This window comes from Perognathus longimembris, chromosome 3, assembly GCF_023159225.1.
Source record: "Perognathus longimembris pacificus isolate PPM17 chromosome 3, ASM2315922v1, whole genome shotgun sequence".
NCBI lineage: Eukaryota > Metazoa > Chordata > Mammalia > Rodentia > Heteromyidae > Perognathus > Perognathus longimembris.
Genome location: NC_063163.1, coordinates 84,467,392 through 84,485,248, shown reverse-complemented (window position 1 = coordinate 84,485,248; position 17,857 = coordinate 84,467,392). Strand labels below are relative to the sequence as shown.

General features: G+C 52.2%; 1 protein-coding gene across 2 annotated transcripts in view; it reads right to left on the bottom strand.

The window, feature by feature from the left end:
• The window catches only part of Tbx5 (T-box transcription factor 5), a 44,998-nt gene extending 29,168 nt beyond the window's left edge, over positions 1-15,830 (bottom strand). The window contains exons 1-6 of one of the 2 annotated variants that reach the window (XM_048340917.1): positions 15,777-15,830; positions 11,287-11,471; positions 9,585-9,679; positions 7,354-7,473; positions 6,397-6,544; positions 3,005-3,157 (exon numbers count right to left, since the gene is read on the bottom strand). In XM_048340917.1, coding sequence (XP_048196874.1) covers positions 3,005-3,157; positions 6,397-6,544; positions 7,354-7,473; positions 9,585-9,679; positions 11,287-11,433 — 663 coding nt within the window. In that variant the 5' untranslated portion in view covers positions 11,434-11,471; positions 15,777-15,830. Of the gene's footprint in view, positions 1-3,004; positions 3,158-6,396; positions 6,545-7,353; positions 7,474-9,584; positions 9,680-11,286; positions 11,472-15,483; positions 15,505-15,776 lie in introns of those variants that run through there. The other variant, XM_048340918.1, reaches the window with a different exon arrangement.
• Between the last annotated feature and the right edge of the window lie 2,027 nt (positions 15,831-17,857).

The following is a 17,857-nucleotide window of genomic DNA, read 5'->3' as shown; positions in this document are numbered from 1 at the left end:
TCTTCTAGAGTCTTAAAAGTTTCGAATGAAGGGAATCCTGGGAGTGAACTATAATTAAGGAATCAACTACTGGCCATCTTCATCCTCGCTCATTCTAGGCTGGGCCTTGTATTATGTATTATTATATATAATATATTTTTTCAAAGATGGGTAGGGGTCGTCAATACCCTCAGTTTCACAGACAGAGAAGCTGAATTAAGTCTTTTTTGCCCAATGACTGGATTGGAGAAAGAGAGTCTCTGATTCTGAGCAGTCAGACTCATAGTCTACCCTGTGGCCCAGGTGATCGAGAGTAAGAATGCAGCTACTTTCCACTTATGATCTCACAGGTCTCAACACCCCGGCCAGGTGGGCCAATAAAGCGAGGAGACTGGGCTCCACAAATCACACACGACCCCGGCTCGCTTATTTAAATCACACATCATATATCCCGGCGGCTGGTGTCTGCAGGGTCCTTGAACTTGACTGGAAAAGTTCGTATTACCTTGGACTTGCTCCTTACACAGAGAACTCATGAGTTACTCCATGAGGAACCTTGATTTAGGACAGACAATTGTCCCCTGGACATGGCTAGTTTATATGTCCGGGATCCATCCAGTGACAGATCAAGAGGCATTTGTACTCATTATCGGTTGTTTAAAATGGGAAACCTCTTTGGACAATTACTTAAAAGATAATTTTGAAAAAAATTAAAATTAGGGTTTTTTTTTTTTTTTTTTTTTTTTTTTTTTTACGGCTGGCTGAACTGATTTCTTTTATCTGTGCCTCAGCTGGGCTTCTGACCCAACCAATGCAGAAAAAAAAAAAGCAACCACAATTCCCCTGGGCAAACATTCTGTGGTCCTCTGATAAACACCCACAAGCAGAGTGAGTCGCACACATTTCTCGATCATGCATTTCTATTCACATTTTGATGGACTGTGTTTGGCTTCCCCAAGCAGCAAGCAGCCGCCATGGTTGTAGTTCTCTCAGTAAATACAGTGCAAAGTAAGTTTTCACAAATAGAATTTGGGCTGGGCGCTAGTGGCTCATGCCTGCAATCCTAGCTACTTGGGAGGCTGAGATCTGAGGATCATGGTTCAAAGCCAACCTGGGCAGAAAAGTCCCTGAGAGACTCATCTCCAGTGAACCACTCAAAAACCAGAAGTGGCTCCGTGGCTCGAAGTGGTAGAGCACTAGGCTTGAGCACAAAGAGACTCAGGGATAGCGTCCAGGCCCCAAGTTCAAGCTTTAGGACAAAAAAAAAAAAAAAAAAAAAAAAAAAAAGAAAAAAAAGAAAAAGAAAGAAAGAAAGAAAGAAAGAAAGAAAGAAACAGAATTTGAGGAACAGGAGGGTAAATGTAAATATCTCTACAGTTTCAGAGATAGTTTTACTGGCATGTCCATGAGCTTGTATCCTTCAAGAATCCAGGATGAGCGGAGTGTCAGCAGCTTGTACCTGTCATCCTAGCTCCTCAGGAGGCCGAGATCTGAGGATCAGAGTTTGAAGCCAGCGCAGGTAAGAAAGTCTATGAGACTCTTATATCTAAGTAAGCGACAAGAAGCCAAAAGTGGAGCTGTCACTCAAGTGGTAAAGGTTTAGGAACAGTGCCCAGGTCCTGAGTTCAAGCCCCAGGACCAGCATGAGAGAAAAGAGAGAGGGAGAGAGAGAGAATGAGAATACAGGGTATAGTTAGTTCAGTGGTGTCTTCTAAGCAGGTTTAAGAACCTGAATACAATCCCCAGCTCCCCCCATCCCCAATAAATACATACTGCATTGTGCACAACAGAAATTGCATGTTGCATATGAAAATTACTTTCCAACAAAGCCATAAACAGAGAGAGCAGCTGTGAGCACCACAGGCTAACCAGAACTGCTGGTCCTGACCACATAAAACCTGGACGGAGCCAAACACTCATTTGTTGTTGTTTTCATACATTCGCCCTTCCTGTCCTTTCTCCATGAACCTGAACTGCCTTGGAAGAATTTTTAACAGAGAAAAAGAGGCCTGGTTTATTTGGGCCCCAGTGGTAGGTGTGGGTGCTGTGAGCATCTACATTTGGGGACCTGGGTTGCCTGGTGGCTGTTTTCTGGGGTGAGGCCACATCTCCAGAAACATCTCCTCCACAGCCTTGGATGAGATGGACTTCCAGGACTGACACTCCCGCTGGCTTGAAATCCTTCTGCAACGCTTAGGACATTAGGACTCCGCTGGAGGAGACTAGTGGGCTGGAGGGAGGGGCGAGAGTGGGAATCCTCCAGAAAAGTCTTCCTTCCCCTTTAAAGGAGTGAGAGCCCTGGGGAAGAGCCGGTGGTGTTGCTCAGGAGGGAGGAAGCTTCTACCCAGATCTTGGAAAGGGCCATCCATCAAAGGATTGGCCTGGCCACTGACAACCTGCATTTGGAGATTACCCACAATGGGGAGGGGGTGCTATCTGGGAAAGCCCACTGTGAGGTGACCCTAGACTTTAGGGAGCGAAACTCGCTTGTGACACCCCTCTTCTGCCAAGCTCTGTGGCTTGGCTAGAGAGGGCAGGACCCCTGCAAAGAAGAGAGGAAGAGAGGAAAGCGCCCCCTTCTCCCCCCTCCCCCCCAAACTGTCTCCATGTCCCGAACTTCTGATCCCACAAGACACCCACCCCCAACTTTGCTCTCTGATTTAACCACCTGCCTGATGGTCCTGGACATGCAGGGAGAGAGGAGGACATGAGCCCAACCAGAAAAAGTGGCAACAGGAGGAGAGAGAGGGCTTGACAACACACACACCAGCAGAAGACAAGTTCAGTGACATGGTGTGTGTGTGTGTGTGTGTGTGTGTGTGTGTGTGTGTGTTTTCTGTGAATACAGTACAAACGTGTGATCCTTAGACTAAAACTGTGTGCTGGTGTAGTGGGTGGGGCTCAAATCACCACCCAGCCCCCCTCACCTTAAGCTGAAAACTTTTTGGGGGGACTCCCCCCCAGAAAATTCATAGGAACCAACAGGTGGCCCCGGTACTGGCTGGTGGCTGGTGCCTCAGCTTACCTTGTGGTTCTGGTAAGATGTCACGGCAATAAACGCTGTCTCAGGAAAGACATGAGTGCAGAAGGCTGTGTTTTTTGAACCAAATCCATTGTTTTCGTCTGCTTTCACGATATGTAATCGGGGCTGGTATTTGTGCATGGAATTTAGGATAATCTAAAAATAATAATTATAGAAAAAAAGGAGGTTGGAAGAAGAAGAAAAAAATCAAACCGCCCTTTGTTGTTTCCAGATACATCCCTGCCCTCCCCCGCCCCCCCCACACACTGTGAGCCTCATTATAGAGCCTCTAGAAAAACACTGGCTTCCCCCCTCCTGTTTTGAAAAGGGCACGGCAATTTCATTGAAAAGAACAACAACCACCCTTTCAAAAATGACAATTTCCAACTTTAAAACACACACACACACACACACACACGCACACACACACACAAACCAAGGTTAATATTCCAGGAATCTACCCAAGCCACACACGCGGCAGTAAATCAAAATTCTTAATAAAGTTTGTTTAATAAATTAACTGGGTGCAGGGCATTCCCTGCCCGGAACGGGAGTGCACCGGGTAAGAGACCCTGTCTGGAAAGCTCCCGACAGCAGTTTTGGGGGGGGGGGGATGAGGAAGAGAAGAGACCAAGCAAGCTCACAGATATACAGACCAATCCCCCACCCCAGCAAACAACAACAACAACAAAACTTTAAATGCTACAAGGAAAGAGCATTGGCAAAATGAATTACAATCACCAGCTCCCTGAATAACACGTTGGAGCTAAGACTTGTCGGGATGGGGAGGACGGACTCAGGCCAATGGTTAAATGGAGCCACTGAAGAGGGATGGATATTGGGGTGGGGTGTACTATGGCTAGAGGGGTGCCATCTAGCCCCTAACCAACCCTGTGTAGGAAGCCCCGCTGGGCTGTCCATCCGGGCCCTTTCCACGCCCCACCTCCATCAACATGGCCGCATTCACCATCACAATTATCTACTGGTTTGCAACGGTGATCTGCCTCAGAGGAAACTGAAAGGTCTAGCTCCTTCTTGGGATGTTTCCCTGGGGGGCCCAAGCATGGTCTCAGCTCTGTTACCATGACAACAATGAGGAAGAGGAGGGGGGGGGAGGAGGAGGAGGAGGAGGAGCAACAATTCTGGGCTTCCTATTTTTCCTAGGGCCGGGATATTTTACAGGTGAGAGCATTGGCCCCCATTGCTCCAGGTCTGTGGTTTCCGTGGCTCCTGGGTCTTGACGCCGGGCTGAGCCTCCATGGCTTGTTAAAGCCGCTCGGCTGCAGACCTACCCCACCACATGCACGCTGCATTGAAGGGATCCCCCCCCTCCCCAGCAATGAAAACCCAAGCCGCGGGGGTCCTCTCAGTGACTTTGATTATTTGCATTGATGACCTAGGGGCCCTCAGACTCTGAACCCCGGTGGGCAGAGAACCATCCTGGAGGGGGAGGGGCACAAACCCGTAGCTCTGGGCCCCGACCCCAGCCGGCCTCGGCCTCTAATCTCAGGCCCAGACCCCTGTTGCCTTCCCGGCCAGCCGATAGCGACGCCAGCTGACCGGGGCGGCCTGGCGACAGAGAGACGCAGCGGGGCCCTGCCGGCCCCCACAGCCCCGGCCGCCCGCCCGGCCATCCTCCCGGCTTAGCCAAATTGCTTTGACGGCTGGGGACAGCATGGGGACCTGAGAGGAGGACGATCTAGTGGCTCCTAATTTCATTAGGGAGGTTGTGGGTTTGAGTTTGAGGTAAAGCATCTCACTCCGGGTCTCCTGGGCTGCTCAGGAGGACCTAAAACTCGTCAAGGCACTCCAAAATTGGTGGCAGAGCTCTGCACCCCCAAAGGTATGGCACGGGGCAAGCTAGGAGTTTCCATGGATTCCCAGAGTGAGAGTCCACCCAGGAGTCAGCACCCCAGAAGGTCAACCGCCCGCCGGGGTACAGCTGGAACATTACCCACTTTGCCCTCTTTCCTCCCAGGAACTTAAGCGTAACTTTTGGAGTAGAGACAGGTATACGCCTAAGCCTGGTAGCCAACGCCAAAACAAAAACAAAAACACACACAAAACAAGATCATTTTTGCAAAAATTGGAAACTGAGCAAGAAAGACAAGGTTTGTTGTCACTAGAAATCCTTTAGCCTCACTGGGAAGGGCAGCGATTGGGTCCCCCTGCCCTCATAGCAGCAGCACAAAGCTCTAGTCCCACCGTTCCCTCTCCCATCCCAGATCCCTGCGGGCTCAGAACAGAGGCTCCACCAGCCAGCCTGAGCAGTGTTCTCACTCCAACCCCATTCCCTCCCAAACTAGAGACCTGGGCCCGCTGTCCCTCTGCAGAGCCAAACAGGCAGGACACAAAGAAGTAGAGACAGCCCCAAGCCCCACACCCTACACATGCCTGTCCCCCCCCTCCCGGCATGACTTCCCTTTAACAAAAGCCCTACATTCCGGCCTTAGACCTGCACTAGAAATGGACCAGAAGGGTTCTGAATGGACAGTCAGAAGCTGATCAATTCTAATGAATTCTAATTCCAACCCAGAGATTTGGAGAGGTTGGGTTTTTTTGTTGTTGTTGTTGTTTGTTTGTTTGTTTGCAGGGAGGAGGAGGAGGAGGAGGAGCTGTTTTGTTCTTTGTTATCCTTTGAGGCAGAGGGGAGATACTCAACTGCGAATCCACTGATAGCTGCCCCATGCCAGGGGTTTGGGTGCAGCACACCCCGTATTCTGAAGATAGATTTAGGGGACTCACCAGACTCTTCTCTTAGAGCTAATTTAGATCCCGGATTTTGCACCCAGTCTGTTCGCCTGCTCTGGGAATGGAGGGAGGGGGCAGGGGAGCAGATCAGCACACGAGTACCAGGGTTCCCCTTCTATGGACTCACTAGCTACCTGCAAAGCACCTGCAGAAACGGGGGCTGGTCCTCTCACCTGCCCCACACTGCCCTGCCCACCGGGCCCCGGCCAGCCACAAAGCAGGACCTGGATGGGAAGCCAGAAGGTGAAATAATCCTCATCCTGGAGGGAGCCGTGTTAGTCACCCCAGAATGGTGGGGATTCCTGGCATGATATATCTTTAAACCAAGAAAACCGGGGGCCCTGGCCTCCAGCCACCCAGGAAGACAGCCCCTAAGGAGGGCTGCAATGGGTGTACTTTCCAAAGAGGAGGGTGGTGGAGATGGGAAGAAGCAGGAAGAAGAAAAGGAAGCTGGGAAGGGCGTGAATGAGAAGATGAGAAGGGAAAAAATAGATTGATATGAGGAGATGATGAAGAAAGCAAGGGGGGGGGTGAAGGAAGGAAGAAACCGAGGAGAGAAAAATGGACGGAAGAAACCAGAAAAGGCCTGCAGTGGGGAAGGGCAGACTGGGACATGAGGCGTCCGAGGTGGTGTTGCTACTCACATGCCCAAATGGATCCAAGTGGTTGTTAGTGAGCTTGAGTTTCTGGAAGGAGACCAGTTGCCTCATCCAATGGGCCCCCGTGGCTGGCGAGTCAGGATGCACATAGAGACGACCGGGCATAGCAGGCTCGGCCTTGCCAGTCACAGACCTATGCCAAGGACAGGTGTGACCAGGGCTGAGAAGAGACTGGCAGTGATCTGGAGACGGCCTGAGAGCCCTTTCCTTTATTCATGACCCAGGACCCAGGACCCAGGACCCAAGCAAGCTTGCTTCTTTTAGTCTGTCTGTCCCCTAGTGCCTGAGGTTCCTCCCCCTCATTGCCAGCAGCCCCTCGGTGCCCGGTGCCCACAGTCCACACACCACCAGAGTCTGAATATTAAAAAAAAAAAAATCTTGAAAACTCCGTAAATGTTTCCAAAGGGAGATTTTTCTTCCAGCCTCCTTCCATCCACACTGTGGGTTTGGCAGTTGTAGAAACAACGGACCCCAGCAATGAGCCTCCCCTCCCCTGCCTTCCTAACTCAAATGTCGTGAGGCCCAATGTGCAATTGCTTTAAAAAAAGAAAAAAAGGCAACCGAAAGAAAGAAACTAAAAGGCGTGCTCAAAGCAGGTAACTCATAAAAAATAACTGTAAATGGTTTTATGCCTCTAGGAATATGTCCAGCAACTTGGTAACAATACCCTCCTTTTTTTTCCAAAAAATAATAAATGCACATAGCTCATGGGTATGTATACCGAGAAGGTTGGATCGCCTCTGAGTCTCCATTTTCTGGACTATAAATTGGGAATGGTAGGTAGTCCTTAATCCCAGGGTGGTCAGCCAGATGCACTAGGATAAGTGGGCACAAACCTCCTGCACACAGTAGGCCTTCAAGTCTCAATTTTTTTTTATCAGTCACAGGAGGAGGAAGTCGGAGGGCGTCTTCTACCCCACACGTGACTGACTCCGTACCTACCATTTATTGTCTGCAAACTTGTATCTGTGGTCGTCGGCAGGGACGATGTCCATGAGCAGGATATATTTGGTTTTGGGGTTCAGGCCGGTCACCTTCACTTTATAACTGGGGAACATCCGCCTGAGCGAGAGAGGGAGAGGATGAGAAGATGAGAAGGACGCAAGGAGAGGAGAGGCCCCTCTGAAAAGCATCTGCAGACATTTGCACTGGGAAAAGAGAGAAACAAACTAACAAACCAATTCCTAGAGACCTGTAGAAACAAAACTTGGCCCCAGTCCACTCTCCCTGGGATCCAGCCCGGGTTTTCCCTGAAGTTATGGGAGGGGGAAAGCAAGGGCGGGGGAGGAGAAGGTGAGGAGGAAGAAGAGCAGAGGCCTAAGCCTTGTGAAAGTTGTAGGTATCCAGGAGGAAAAGAGAAGCCCGGGGACTGCAGCTCACTCTGGCCAGGTTCTCTAGACGTCCTGAAAGTGCCCCACCCCCATTCCTCCTCAGTCCTTCTCAGAGCCCACCACCTCCGATCTCAGGGAGGGGGGGGGGGCGCTCCTTGGGTGCAATGTGGGCCGGCTTTCTCAGTCCAGTCAAGTGATTCAGCCCTTCTCCGATGGGCGGGTGGACTCCCTGCAGAGGGGGAGCCCCAGTCCCCCATCAGCTGGGCCCAGTGCACCCCTGAGGTTGCCTCCCAGCCTGGCTCTGGTGCTTTCCCCCTGGATTGTTGACTTGGTTTGGGGGTCTCTTGTGGGGGAATTTACTCCTAGATGGTGGCATTTTCTCCTACGAGCCCCACCACCCCCACCAGTGGTTCCTGGAAGAACCTGAACTCTTCGCCCTCCACAAAGAAATTGCACACCCATGTAGATTCGGCTTTAGAGCGAGCTAGGGCTTGGTGGGGGATCCAGTAGATAGAAACCTCAGGACCCAGAGACGGTAGAGGCCACCTCTCTCCTGGATTACATTCTGCCTCTTGAAGAGTGTGCCCCCCCCCCCCAAAGCAAGGATGCTGGCCAGCTGAAAGACTCTGCAGTGACCGGAAGAGCTGATGAAGGCTGCGGTGCCCAGCATACATGCCCTCCCAACAGAGGCTCAGATACTTCCCAGGCCTTTTATAGTTAAATCCCTTCAGCTCAGGCTGGGGGGGGGGGGGGGGGGAAGGCCCGGGCCGCCGGGCTGTGCCTTCCTCCGGCGACTGGAAGGAGAAGAGGACTCAAATCCCCGGGTATAAACAGAGCACGGCTTCTCGCCCACTCAGACTTCAGGGCTGGGGTGGGGGGGAGTTGACATTGTTTAATTTGAAATAATAATAAATGTCACTGTTGTCGGTTTATTGCAGAAAGCTTGGGCTGGAAAACTGGGTTTGGAGACAGCTCCGCCCTCCCGGTTCACACGCCCGCCCAACAGCTTGGGCCTAACCCACGGCCGCCCAGGGGCTCGGCTGAGATGAGAGTTGGGGGCTGCAGCTCCTCTGGGTGTGTGGGGGCCGAGGCAGCATGGAAAGGGATGTGGCCAAGTCCCCAGGCCTAGGCAGGAGCACAGGCTTTGCACACACACATGCACACTCACTGAGATCTAGATCTGCAGGACTCGCCACCCACTGCCTCCGCCCAGCCCTATGAACTAACTAAAACTCCCGAGAGCTCCGGAGGGGAGCGAGCCGCTTGGCCGAGCCGCTGTGTTTATCGGAGTCTGTGCTTAGAGCTCCTCTGGGCCCAGCTTCAGTTTCAAAGGCTTTGTGTGCTTTCCATAAACAACGAGAGAGGTAGCGAACTGATAGATTCACAATCACACTGAGTTTGGCAAGGGGGCGAGACCCTGGAATGACTCTTAGGTTGAGGAGGGTGGAGATGGAGGTGGAGGGGAGTGAAGATCAGCCCGGATCTACGAAAGCCAAAGCCCTTCTCCTCTGGGTGTCCTCTCTCTCTCTCTCTCTCTCTCTCTCTCTCTCTCTCTCTCTCTCTCTCTCTCTCTCTCTCTCTCTCTCCAGAGCCTTGGGCCTCCTTTATACATTTTTGGAGTTGAACAATTTCCTCCATCCTGCTTGGAGCACATCGGTGGAAGAATTCGCCCTTCAACTCTCTAATAAAAGTGGAACAACTCCTCTCTGTATCAATTCTATTCTTTTTCCCGGTCCCCTCTCCTCTGCTCCTACTTCTTCCCTGCGGGGCTCCCTCTCTCTTCCTGTCTCTTCCCTGCGGGGGGCTCCCACTCTCTCCCCTAGGTCTCTCCAGTTGCCTTACCTTCCGGCTTTGGTGATGATCATCTCCGTACCCACTTCGTGGAACTTCAGCCAGAGTTCCCTCTCGTGGAGGAACACCTTTATTCCTTCCATGCCCTGGAGAAGCAAGAGAAAGCTCCGTGTCAAGCTAAACTCCCCACAACACGTCCATGCGCCCCATCCCTCCACTTTTCCTCCTCTGAGGCTGTGAGTTCAGGGACTGAAGCCATTGCAAAGCCATCGGGCTCTCTGCCCCAACCCTGGTGCAAACTCAGGTTTCCAAATTTCCAGCAATCATTTTTTGAGCCCACAGAGCCTTGCTGTCTACATCACCCACGGAGAGCTTGCTGCCTACCGACAGCCAGGCCGTGCCCAGATTGATGGGGGTGGTTTGAGACCAATTCCAATCCTCATCTGAGTAAATCAAACCTCCTTGATCTAGAAAGCCTCACTCAGGATATTTTCACTCAGGCATCTATCGGTACCTCCACTCACAGAGTATATAAATGGTTGTACGAAGACTGTGTATGTTTATTCTCAACCGCGGTAGGTGCAAACATTAAACACACGTGTAATTTCTACCACAGTGGGTGCAAATATTAAACATACGTGTACATTTAAATTTAAAAAAAAAACCTGTTTGTTATGGTATGTCCCCACAGTTCAAGACCAAAACTAATTCTCAAGAACTCTGTGAAGATCCCTGGCTTCGCATCGCAATCTAAGCACCCTGGCTTTGAAACCTCTAAAGGCTTCAAGCCTCTAGACATTTTTTGCTTTCAACCGCCAGCTATTTTACAAAACTCATACCAAGCTTTTAAAAAATTAAGATACAAAGTCTCGTTTTGAAACAATCTGTAATCTCCTAGAATGTGGATTTGCTTTTCTTTAGAAGAAGGGGGAAAAAATCTGTGTGTCCCAAACTATAAAGTGTGTTGCTATACTGTGTGCGGCAAGCTTTGGGCTTCTATAGAAATGCGCAAAGTTCATGAAACCTGGGAGGGGAAGAAAACTCCGCGGGAACCTCAAAGAAGGGTTTTAGCTGTGGGAACGTGTTTACATATCTCTTTTGAATAACCCTGCTTTATGTTCTGGCACTTTTATTTTTAAATTGCCAGGGCTTTGGGGGAACCCCTTAAGGCCCCCAGTGTGCCAGGAGAGCCTCCTCCGCCCTCCTCTCTGGGCTCCAGCCCGTCTTCCAGCTAGGTGAGCCCAAGGCTCCAGGGCTGCTCCGGGGGCCCAGGCCAGTGCCCTGCCCTCGGCCAGGGAGGGTGCAACAGCCAGCCAGGGCCGGGACTGCAAGACAAATAGTTGTGCACGAGTCTAAGGCAGCACAGAGGAGGCGGGCAGAGGTAAGGGTAAGAAAGATCTAAAGAGGGGTCAAACCATCGCTCACGCCAGCCTGAAGTGGCCGCTGACCTGGCCCTTAATACAGTTCTCAGCGCCCATTGTACACCCAGTGCAGCCGGAAAAGAATTATCTGGGCCACCGTTAGCTGACTCCAAAACAGTCGGGTAATTGAGATTTCTCCCAAAGTTCCAGCAGGATTTCAAAAACGCTCCTCTCTAGAAAGATGACCGCCATGACATAAAGTGGATTGAAATATACTGGCATTTGGGGAGAGAAAGACAGAAGGGAGATAATGATGGGATAGGCTTCATTTCCCTACCCCAGTGCCCCTGGGGTGGGAAGGGGAGCCAGCCTTCCTCCTGAGGCTTCCTTACCTGCTGGGTGAAGGCGGCCTGGGGGGAGGAAGGGGACTTGCTGGGGGCTCCCAGCGCGCTCTCCGGTTTGGAATCGCAGGACAGATCCTTTGAGTCGGGCCCTAGAGGAGTGTGTGCCAGGCCAAAGCCCTCCTCGGTGTCAGCCATGGTGTCCTCTGGGCCCTGTGCCCGAGTGAGGTTCTGCTCTGAGAGAGAGAGAGAGAGAGAGAGAGAGAGAGAGAGTTGGAGAATGCTGTTCCAGAAAAGGGGAGAAGTTTGATCCCCACCCCCACCCCTAGTTACCAGCACCTTCCAAGCTAAAGGACAGTTCAGAAAGTTCTATTCATTATGATTATGATTATGATTATTTATTACTTTTGCTTTCGGATCACAATCTCTGGCAGAAGCCCCAGTGTCAGGCCGAGGGAGACAGGCCCACCTCTCCCCGGCGCAGGCTCTGGCCGATAAGCAAGCTAAGCTGCCCGTCAAATTTGTCTGAACTCCTGGAAGAGTCAATAAAGATAAGGTGGTGGATATTTTTGGAAGCCATTGGACACAGAACCAAACACAAAACAAAACAAAAACCCAGTGTCCTTTTGAGATTTTTTTTTCTTCCTTGAAGAGGCCACCGGAGCTCTTGTTGTTTTGTTGCTATTTAAATTAAACTTCTCAAATGGAATATTTTTCTGTAGTAGGCCAAAGGCCTGAATAACCCGCCTCTTGCAAAACCAAAAAAATAAATAAATAAAACAAAACAGGAGAAGGGTGTACAAACAGAGAGCGAGTCGGTTCAAAAGAGGGTCATGCGTATCTCCCTCTTATTCGATATCAGTAATAGACCTTACAATTTTTTAAAATATTTTAAAATGAAAATCTCTCTCCTTCCAACCTTAAGCAAGGCTTAACTGGAACAAATATATATATATAAAGCAGACACAAAGAAGGCCGAGCAGGATGGGGGAAGGTGCACACCGGCCGGCCCGCGGTGCGGACGCCCAGGCCCCGGGCTTGAGCTCGCTCAGCTTTCTCCACGCTCCACCCAGACGCGGGCATTTTCTTAAGCTGCCAGGCCCAAGGAAGCTTCTCCAAGCTTCAAGCACAAAATGATCCCCCGACAAAGCCCCGGGTACAGACGGGCTGGCCCTCCAGCAGGACGGAGGTGGCTGCTGGAACCTCCCAGGTTTGCAGGCAGCTAGAACAGCTGTAGGGGAGAGGGAGAGCGCCTGGTCTCCACTCCCGCCTCCTCCCAACACCCCAACATTCCCAAGAAGAAGGAATTAACAACCCCCCCCCGAAACACCCAACACGGGCAGACTTTAAAAGCGGGGTGCAAGAAGAGATGTCCCCCTCCCCCCAAGATCTTAGGCCACCATAATAATAAACAATAATAAGCTGGATCCCTGAACGGGGCTTTGAGGCCCACCTCGCTCTGGCCCTTGGGTTTTTTTTTTTGGGGGGGGGGAGCAGCGAGGGAGCCACAGTCTGCGCATAACAAAAGGAGCCGGGCTGGCGCCGGCGGTGCGCTCGGGAGACCTCGGGCAGCGCCCACCCCGCGCCCCTGCCCGGTCCCCGGAGCTCCCGGGCTGGCGAGGAGACGAAGGAAATGCGGTTTGACAGAACCAGGCCGCGCGCCCCGCCGCCCCTGCAGCCTCGGCTCGCCGGGGAAGGTCGGGGCGTGCGGAGGCTCCGCCGAGCCCCGCCGCGCGTCCGCCATGCGTGCGCCCGGGCCCCGGGGCTCCCCGCGCCGGCCCGGCTCCCTCCCCGAGCTCCCCGCGGCGGCCCGGGTCGTTACCTCGCCTGGCGACGCCGCCGCATCCACCGCCGCCCCGGGGGTGTCCTAGCCGAGGAGCCGGCGGCCGGGCGGGGGTGCGGGCATGGTAACGCGGGGTCTCTGCTGGTAGACAAAAGCGTCTCCGGCCGGCTGCGCCCCTCGGCGCTCGCCGCCCGCCGGGCTCGCCCCGCGCCCGGCTCGCGCGCCGCGGGACTCCGGGAGGCTCCGGGGGGACCGCGCGGAACCGCAGCGCCCCGGGCGCCCAGAAACCATTTAATCTCAGCGCCCCGCGCCGCCGGGATCCTCGCCTCCCCCGGTGAGGAAAGTGGGCGACTAGAGAGAGCGAGAGAGGGAATTGTCTGAGTCCCTGCTGAGTGCTGTTTTGGGGGTTAAAGTTCCGGAATTTGAGGTAAGAGTCTTTCTCTCCTCTCCTCTCTCCTCTCTCCTCTCTCCTCTCTCCTCTCTCCTCTCTCTCTCTCTCTCTCTCTCTCTCTCTCTCTCTCTCTCTCTCTCTCTCTCTCTCTCTCTCTCTCTCTCTCCTCAGAAATGCAAGCCAACTCGTTGAGCAGTGACGTTTGGTTGTCTTGATGCCTATGAAGTACTGAAATTGCCTACCCCACTAGCTGGCTGGCTTGCTCTCTCCCTCTCTCCCTCCCCCTCCCTCTCTCCCTTCTTCCTGGCCTCTCTCCCTCAGCCACCACCTCCTTCACCTTCTCTTCTCCACTTTTCCACCCGATTTCTCGAAACACTCAGATCTCCACCAGACTCCTCTCAAAACCTCCGGGAGCCCCAGCTCCATCCTACCAGGCTTCCTTCTCCTTCACCAGGAGCCAGCCCCAGCTGCAAAGAGAAGCCTGCACAAATCATTGTGAACCTCGCTGCCTTCGGCTCAGGAGCTGCTGCAGCGATTCGGGTGTCTCAATCCTGCAGAGAACAGAGCCTGGATGTACACACACACACACACACACACACACACACACACACACACACACACACACACACACACACGGCAATCTGGCCAGCTCTCTCTCTCTCCAGGGCTGACCTCAGAGGGAGACTTGTGTGACCCCACCTGGCCTGCTCTGAGGCCGGGCTGGCCTCGGTGACAACTCCCCCTCCACACTTTATTCTTCACCCCCATTCTCAATGAACAGGGTGAAGTCTAAGTGAAGGTGCATTGGGATGGGGGCCAGGACCAAAGATGCCTAGAAATCACTGTGGGTCTCTCCCACCCCCACATGTACACACACACACACTGCTAAGGCCACCAGATCGTTCCTGGCTGAAGATGACATACATGCAATGCTCAGTTTTGTTAAAATAATCAAGCAGTCATTGGGGACTGGCTGGGGTTTTCATCTCCTGGTGTTCCTCTTCCTGCCCTTTCCTCCTTGGATGTGTTGTTAGTGGGCGAGTCAAAGCAGTCCGCACAATGGTGTGTACAAAACTTGCAGGTCCTGCAGTGACTATGTTCACACTAGGACATGTGGAATAAATTCTCCGGCCGAGCCATTCTGTTCCCCATTCTTGGGCCCTTTGGTTTCCCTAGTTCCCGGGGGCCCTGATCTGAGATAGAACTGAAAGCCAAGATCTGGAGAAGAGGGGGAGGGAGGGAGGAGAATGCCTCTACCCCCCCAAACCTTGGCCACCAGTGGTGCCCTCCAGGGCTCCTGCACCCCCACATCGCCAGACAGGGCCATCCTTGCAAAATCCCCAAGAGGACTGTCTGGAACTGTAAAGGTGGCACCGCGGCAGGGATGGGGTGGAGAAGAACCCCCCCCATACCCTACCCTCCGTGTTTGTTTTCAAACACACCTTGGTCCAGGTGAGTTGTTTGTTTGTTATTTTTAAAAATCAAATCAAAACAAAAATGCCTTCAATCTTCCAAAATGTCAGCTCCTAGATTTCTGGGCTTGCTAAGGAGGCAAACTCAGGTGAAAAAGGAAAGGAGGAGAGGAAAAAAGCATGAATGACTGAGAACCTAGCAGCAAAAGGAGCCTGTGTCTTCCCCTCGCTGCTGGGAGCAGAGCAGGATAGCCAGAAAGACTTCTCCAATCCCTCTAAATTCACAGAGATTTGCGGATAAAATTAATTCCCATAAATAACCTTGCAGGCCCTTCCCGAGAGAGAAAATCTGGATTTCCCCAACTAACAGCCCAGACTGGATTTCTCCATCCTGGAGTTGCGATGGTACAGGCCACCACGCAAAAATCAGGACTTTTAAATCTCCTTGAGTTGGTGGGGGGGGGCGGGGGGAATCTGTTCTTGCAGGTGGTACAAAGAGGTGAAATGAAATTCTTAATTTGTTCTGCTAGGATTGTAAGCTGGAGTGGGGGGGGGGGGAGTTGGCCAGATCTAGCTAGGGTGGTGAGCTAGGGGTCCACAGAACAAACGAGAGAGTACTCCCTCCCCCATCCCCCCTTAGTTTTTAATCCACTGATACTCACCTCCAAAAATCCAACCTCTTCTTTCCACCTCGGAAGCGAGGAGTGACGGGAGCCCAGAAGCAGACTAGGGGCTCAGATGAAGAACTTCAAGGAGATTCCTACCCCCCCACCCCCGCCAAAAAAGGACCCCCTCCCTTTGAAGGCTAAGCTTTTCTTCCTGGATCTATCAAGAGATGCAAGCACCTCCCAGCTCGTCCTTGGTTTGTGGTCTCTGACAAATAAAATATTACTGTTTATTACCAGGCATACCCCAATAAAATAAAGAGGTGACCAGGCAATAAGGACTATCTCACCAGTGCTGCACCTATAGGACTAGGAGACGTCACGAGTCAGTCACGCAACTGGCCCCGCTCCGTCAGCCTTTCGCTGGGGGCAGCGGCCAGAGGGCAATTTCTCTCCATCTCCCTCCGTCAGTCCCACGGTCTGCATAACCACCAGCTAGCCAGCCGCTTCTGAGATACTTCAGCCCCAGAAATCAACAAAGAAATAAACAAAATCGAGTACTCTGGGTGGAGGGAGGGGGATAGGAGTGGCAAACCTAATATCCTAATATAGCTAAAATGGATTTTTTTTTCTTAGACAGGGGGTCTTCATGAGGTGGGGTGGAGACCCGCTTTAGTCTTCACAGAACAGGAAAAGGAACAAGGGCTCTCCTGCAGTGGGCAAGAGATTCTAATTATTGACAAATTAATTGCATTTTTCCTGAGGAGTTCTTGGCCAAAATGAACACAGAGCCGCCTGTCTAGCTGAGTGAAATAATTCAGTGTCCAATTGCAGATCTGCAAAGAAGTAATTTTGGATTGTCTTGGTGAAGAAAGGAGACACCAGATTTCTGAGAGAGAGAGAGAGAGAGAGAGAGAGAGAGAGAGAGAGAGAGAGAGACAGACAGACAGACAGACAGACAGAGACAGCCTACAATGTTGCTTGCTGAGAGAAAGGACCTTTTGCTAAAGATATTTTAGTCTAGAGATCCAGGATGTGACTTGTTCCCGAGTGGCCTGGAGTGGGACGGGGTACCAGTAGGGGTACAGCTAGAAAAGCCTGATTTTTCTGCATAAAACATACTAATGCCCGCTGCCCGGTCCTGCAGAGGGAAGGAGGCGAGCCAATCTTATATTTTGTTTTGTAAAAATGACCATTATTTCTGGTTTGATCAACGGGTAGAGAACTTCGAAGTTGCCATGTGGATATGTGGCAGGGTTCTTGTTTTGTTTTGGGTTTGGTTTGGTGGGGTTTTTTTTTTTTTTTTTTTTTGCACGCATTTTGAAAACCCACGAGGTTTAGATTGCAAAACGGGAACAGCATAGATGCCCCGCACCCGCTGAACCAAGAGCTAGGCCTGCGCTGGCAGCCTGGAGCCAGCGAGCAAGTAAGCCAGCACCAGGAGGGTAAGTTCCCAGCCGGGGAGGAGGAGGCCCCCCGGGGAGCTCTGCCTCTTCAGCTTTGGGGTTCCATTCTGGGTTTTGTGTCTTCTCCAACCGCCAGGGTTTTCCGAAGCCTGACCCTTGGCTTCTAGCCCGATCTACCCGGGATTGGAGCCACTTGCAAAGGTCCAGGGACTGGATGTGGTGGGCCGCCGATCTGCTGCGGGACCAAGGTCAGGCCCTTGGGGACAGCGGCCAGTGGCCAGCCAGAGGGATGGGTTGTGAAGCTTCCTCGGGAGACAGGCATAAGCAAGCGGTCTCTGTCTGTCTCTCTGTCTCTCTGTCTCTCTCTGTCTGTCTCTCTCTCTCTCTTTCTTTCTCTCTCCCCGACTGCAGGGTCTTCCCGAAGCTTCACTTTCGGTTCTCAAGTCCCTCAGATCCCAGGCTGGAGAGCCACAGACTTGCTCCCAGGTGCAGAGACTACAGCCGGAGCGCGTGAGCCCAAACACAAGTGTGCTGAATTCCTCTCCCCGTGGACCTCTGGGCCCAGATGAGCTGGAAACCCCAGGCCCGGGGGCCCCATGGAGAGAAGTCCAGACTGCCTTTCTGTTTGGCTCCTTTCTCGGTTTTTTTTTTTTTTTCTGGACTCAACTTATCTGGATCAACTCAAAAGGAAGGATTCAACAAGGGAGTCTCACAGACGCACTTTCCCAGAGCTCCAGGAAGAGAGAAAATCTGGAGATTTGAGCTGGATTTCAGAATTCGCTCCCCTCCCCGTCCTTGGTGCACCGGTGGCCACACGCACCTCCCTCCCTGCTTTCCAAGAATTGTTGCTGCCTAGACACCTAAACACCGACCCGAATGACGGACTGACGGACCAAAGACTGACCGACCGATGGGTGGAGGGCAGCGACTTGCTTGGCCGCTAGCTTTCATCCCAAAAGGGTGTATGGCCCTCCTTTTGCAAAATTCCCTACCTTGGTTTTAGTGTTAAAAACAAAGGGATCGAT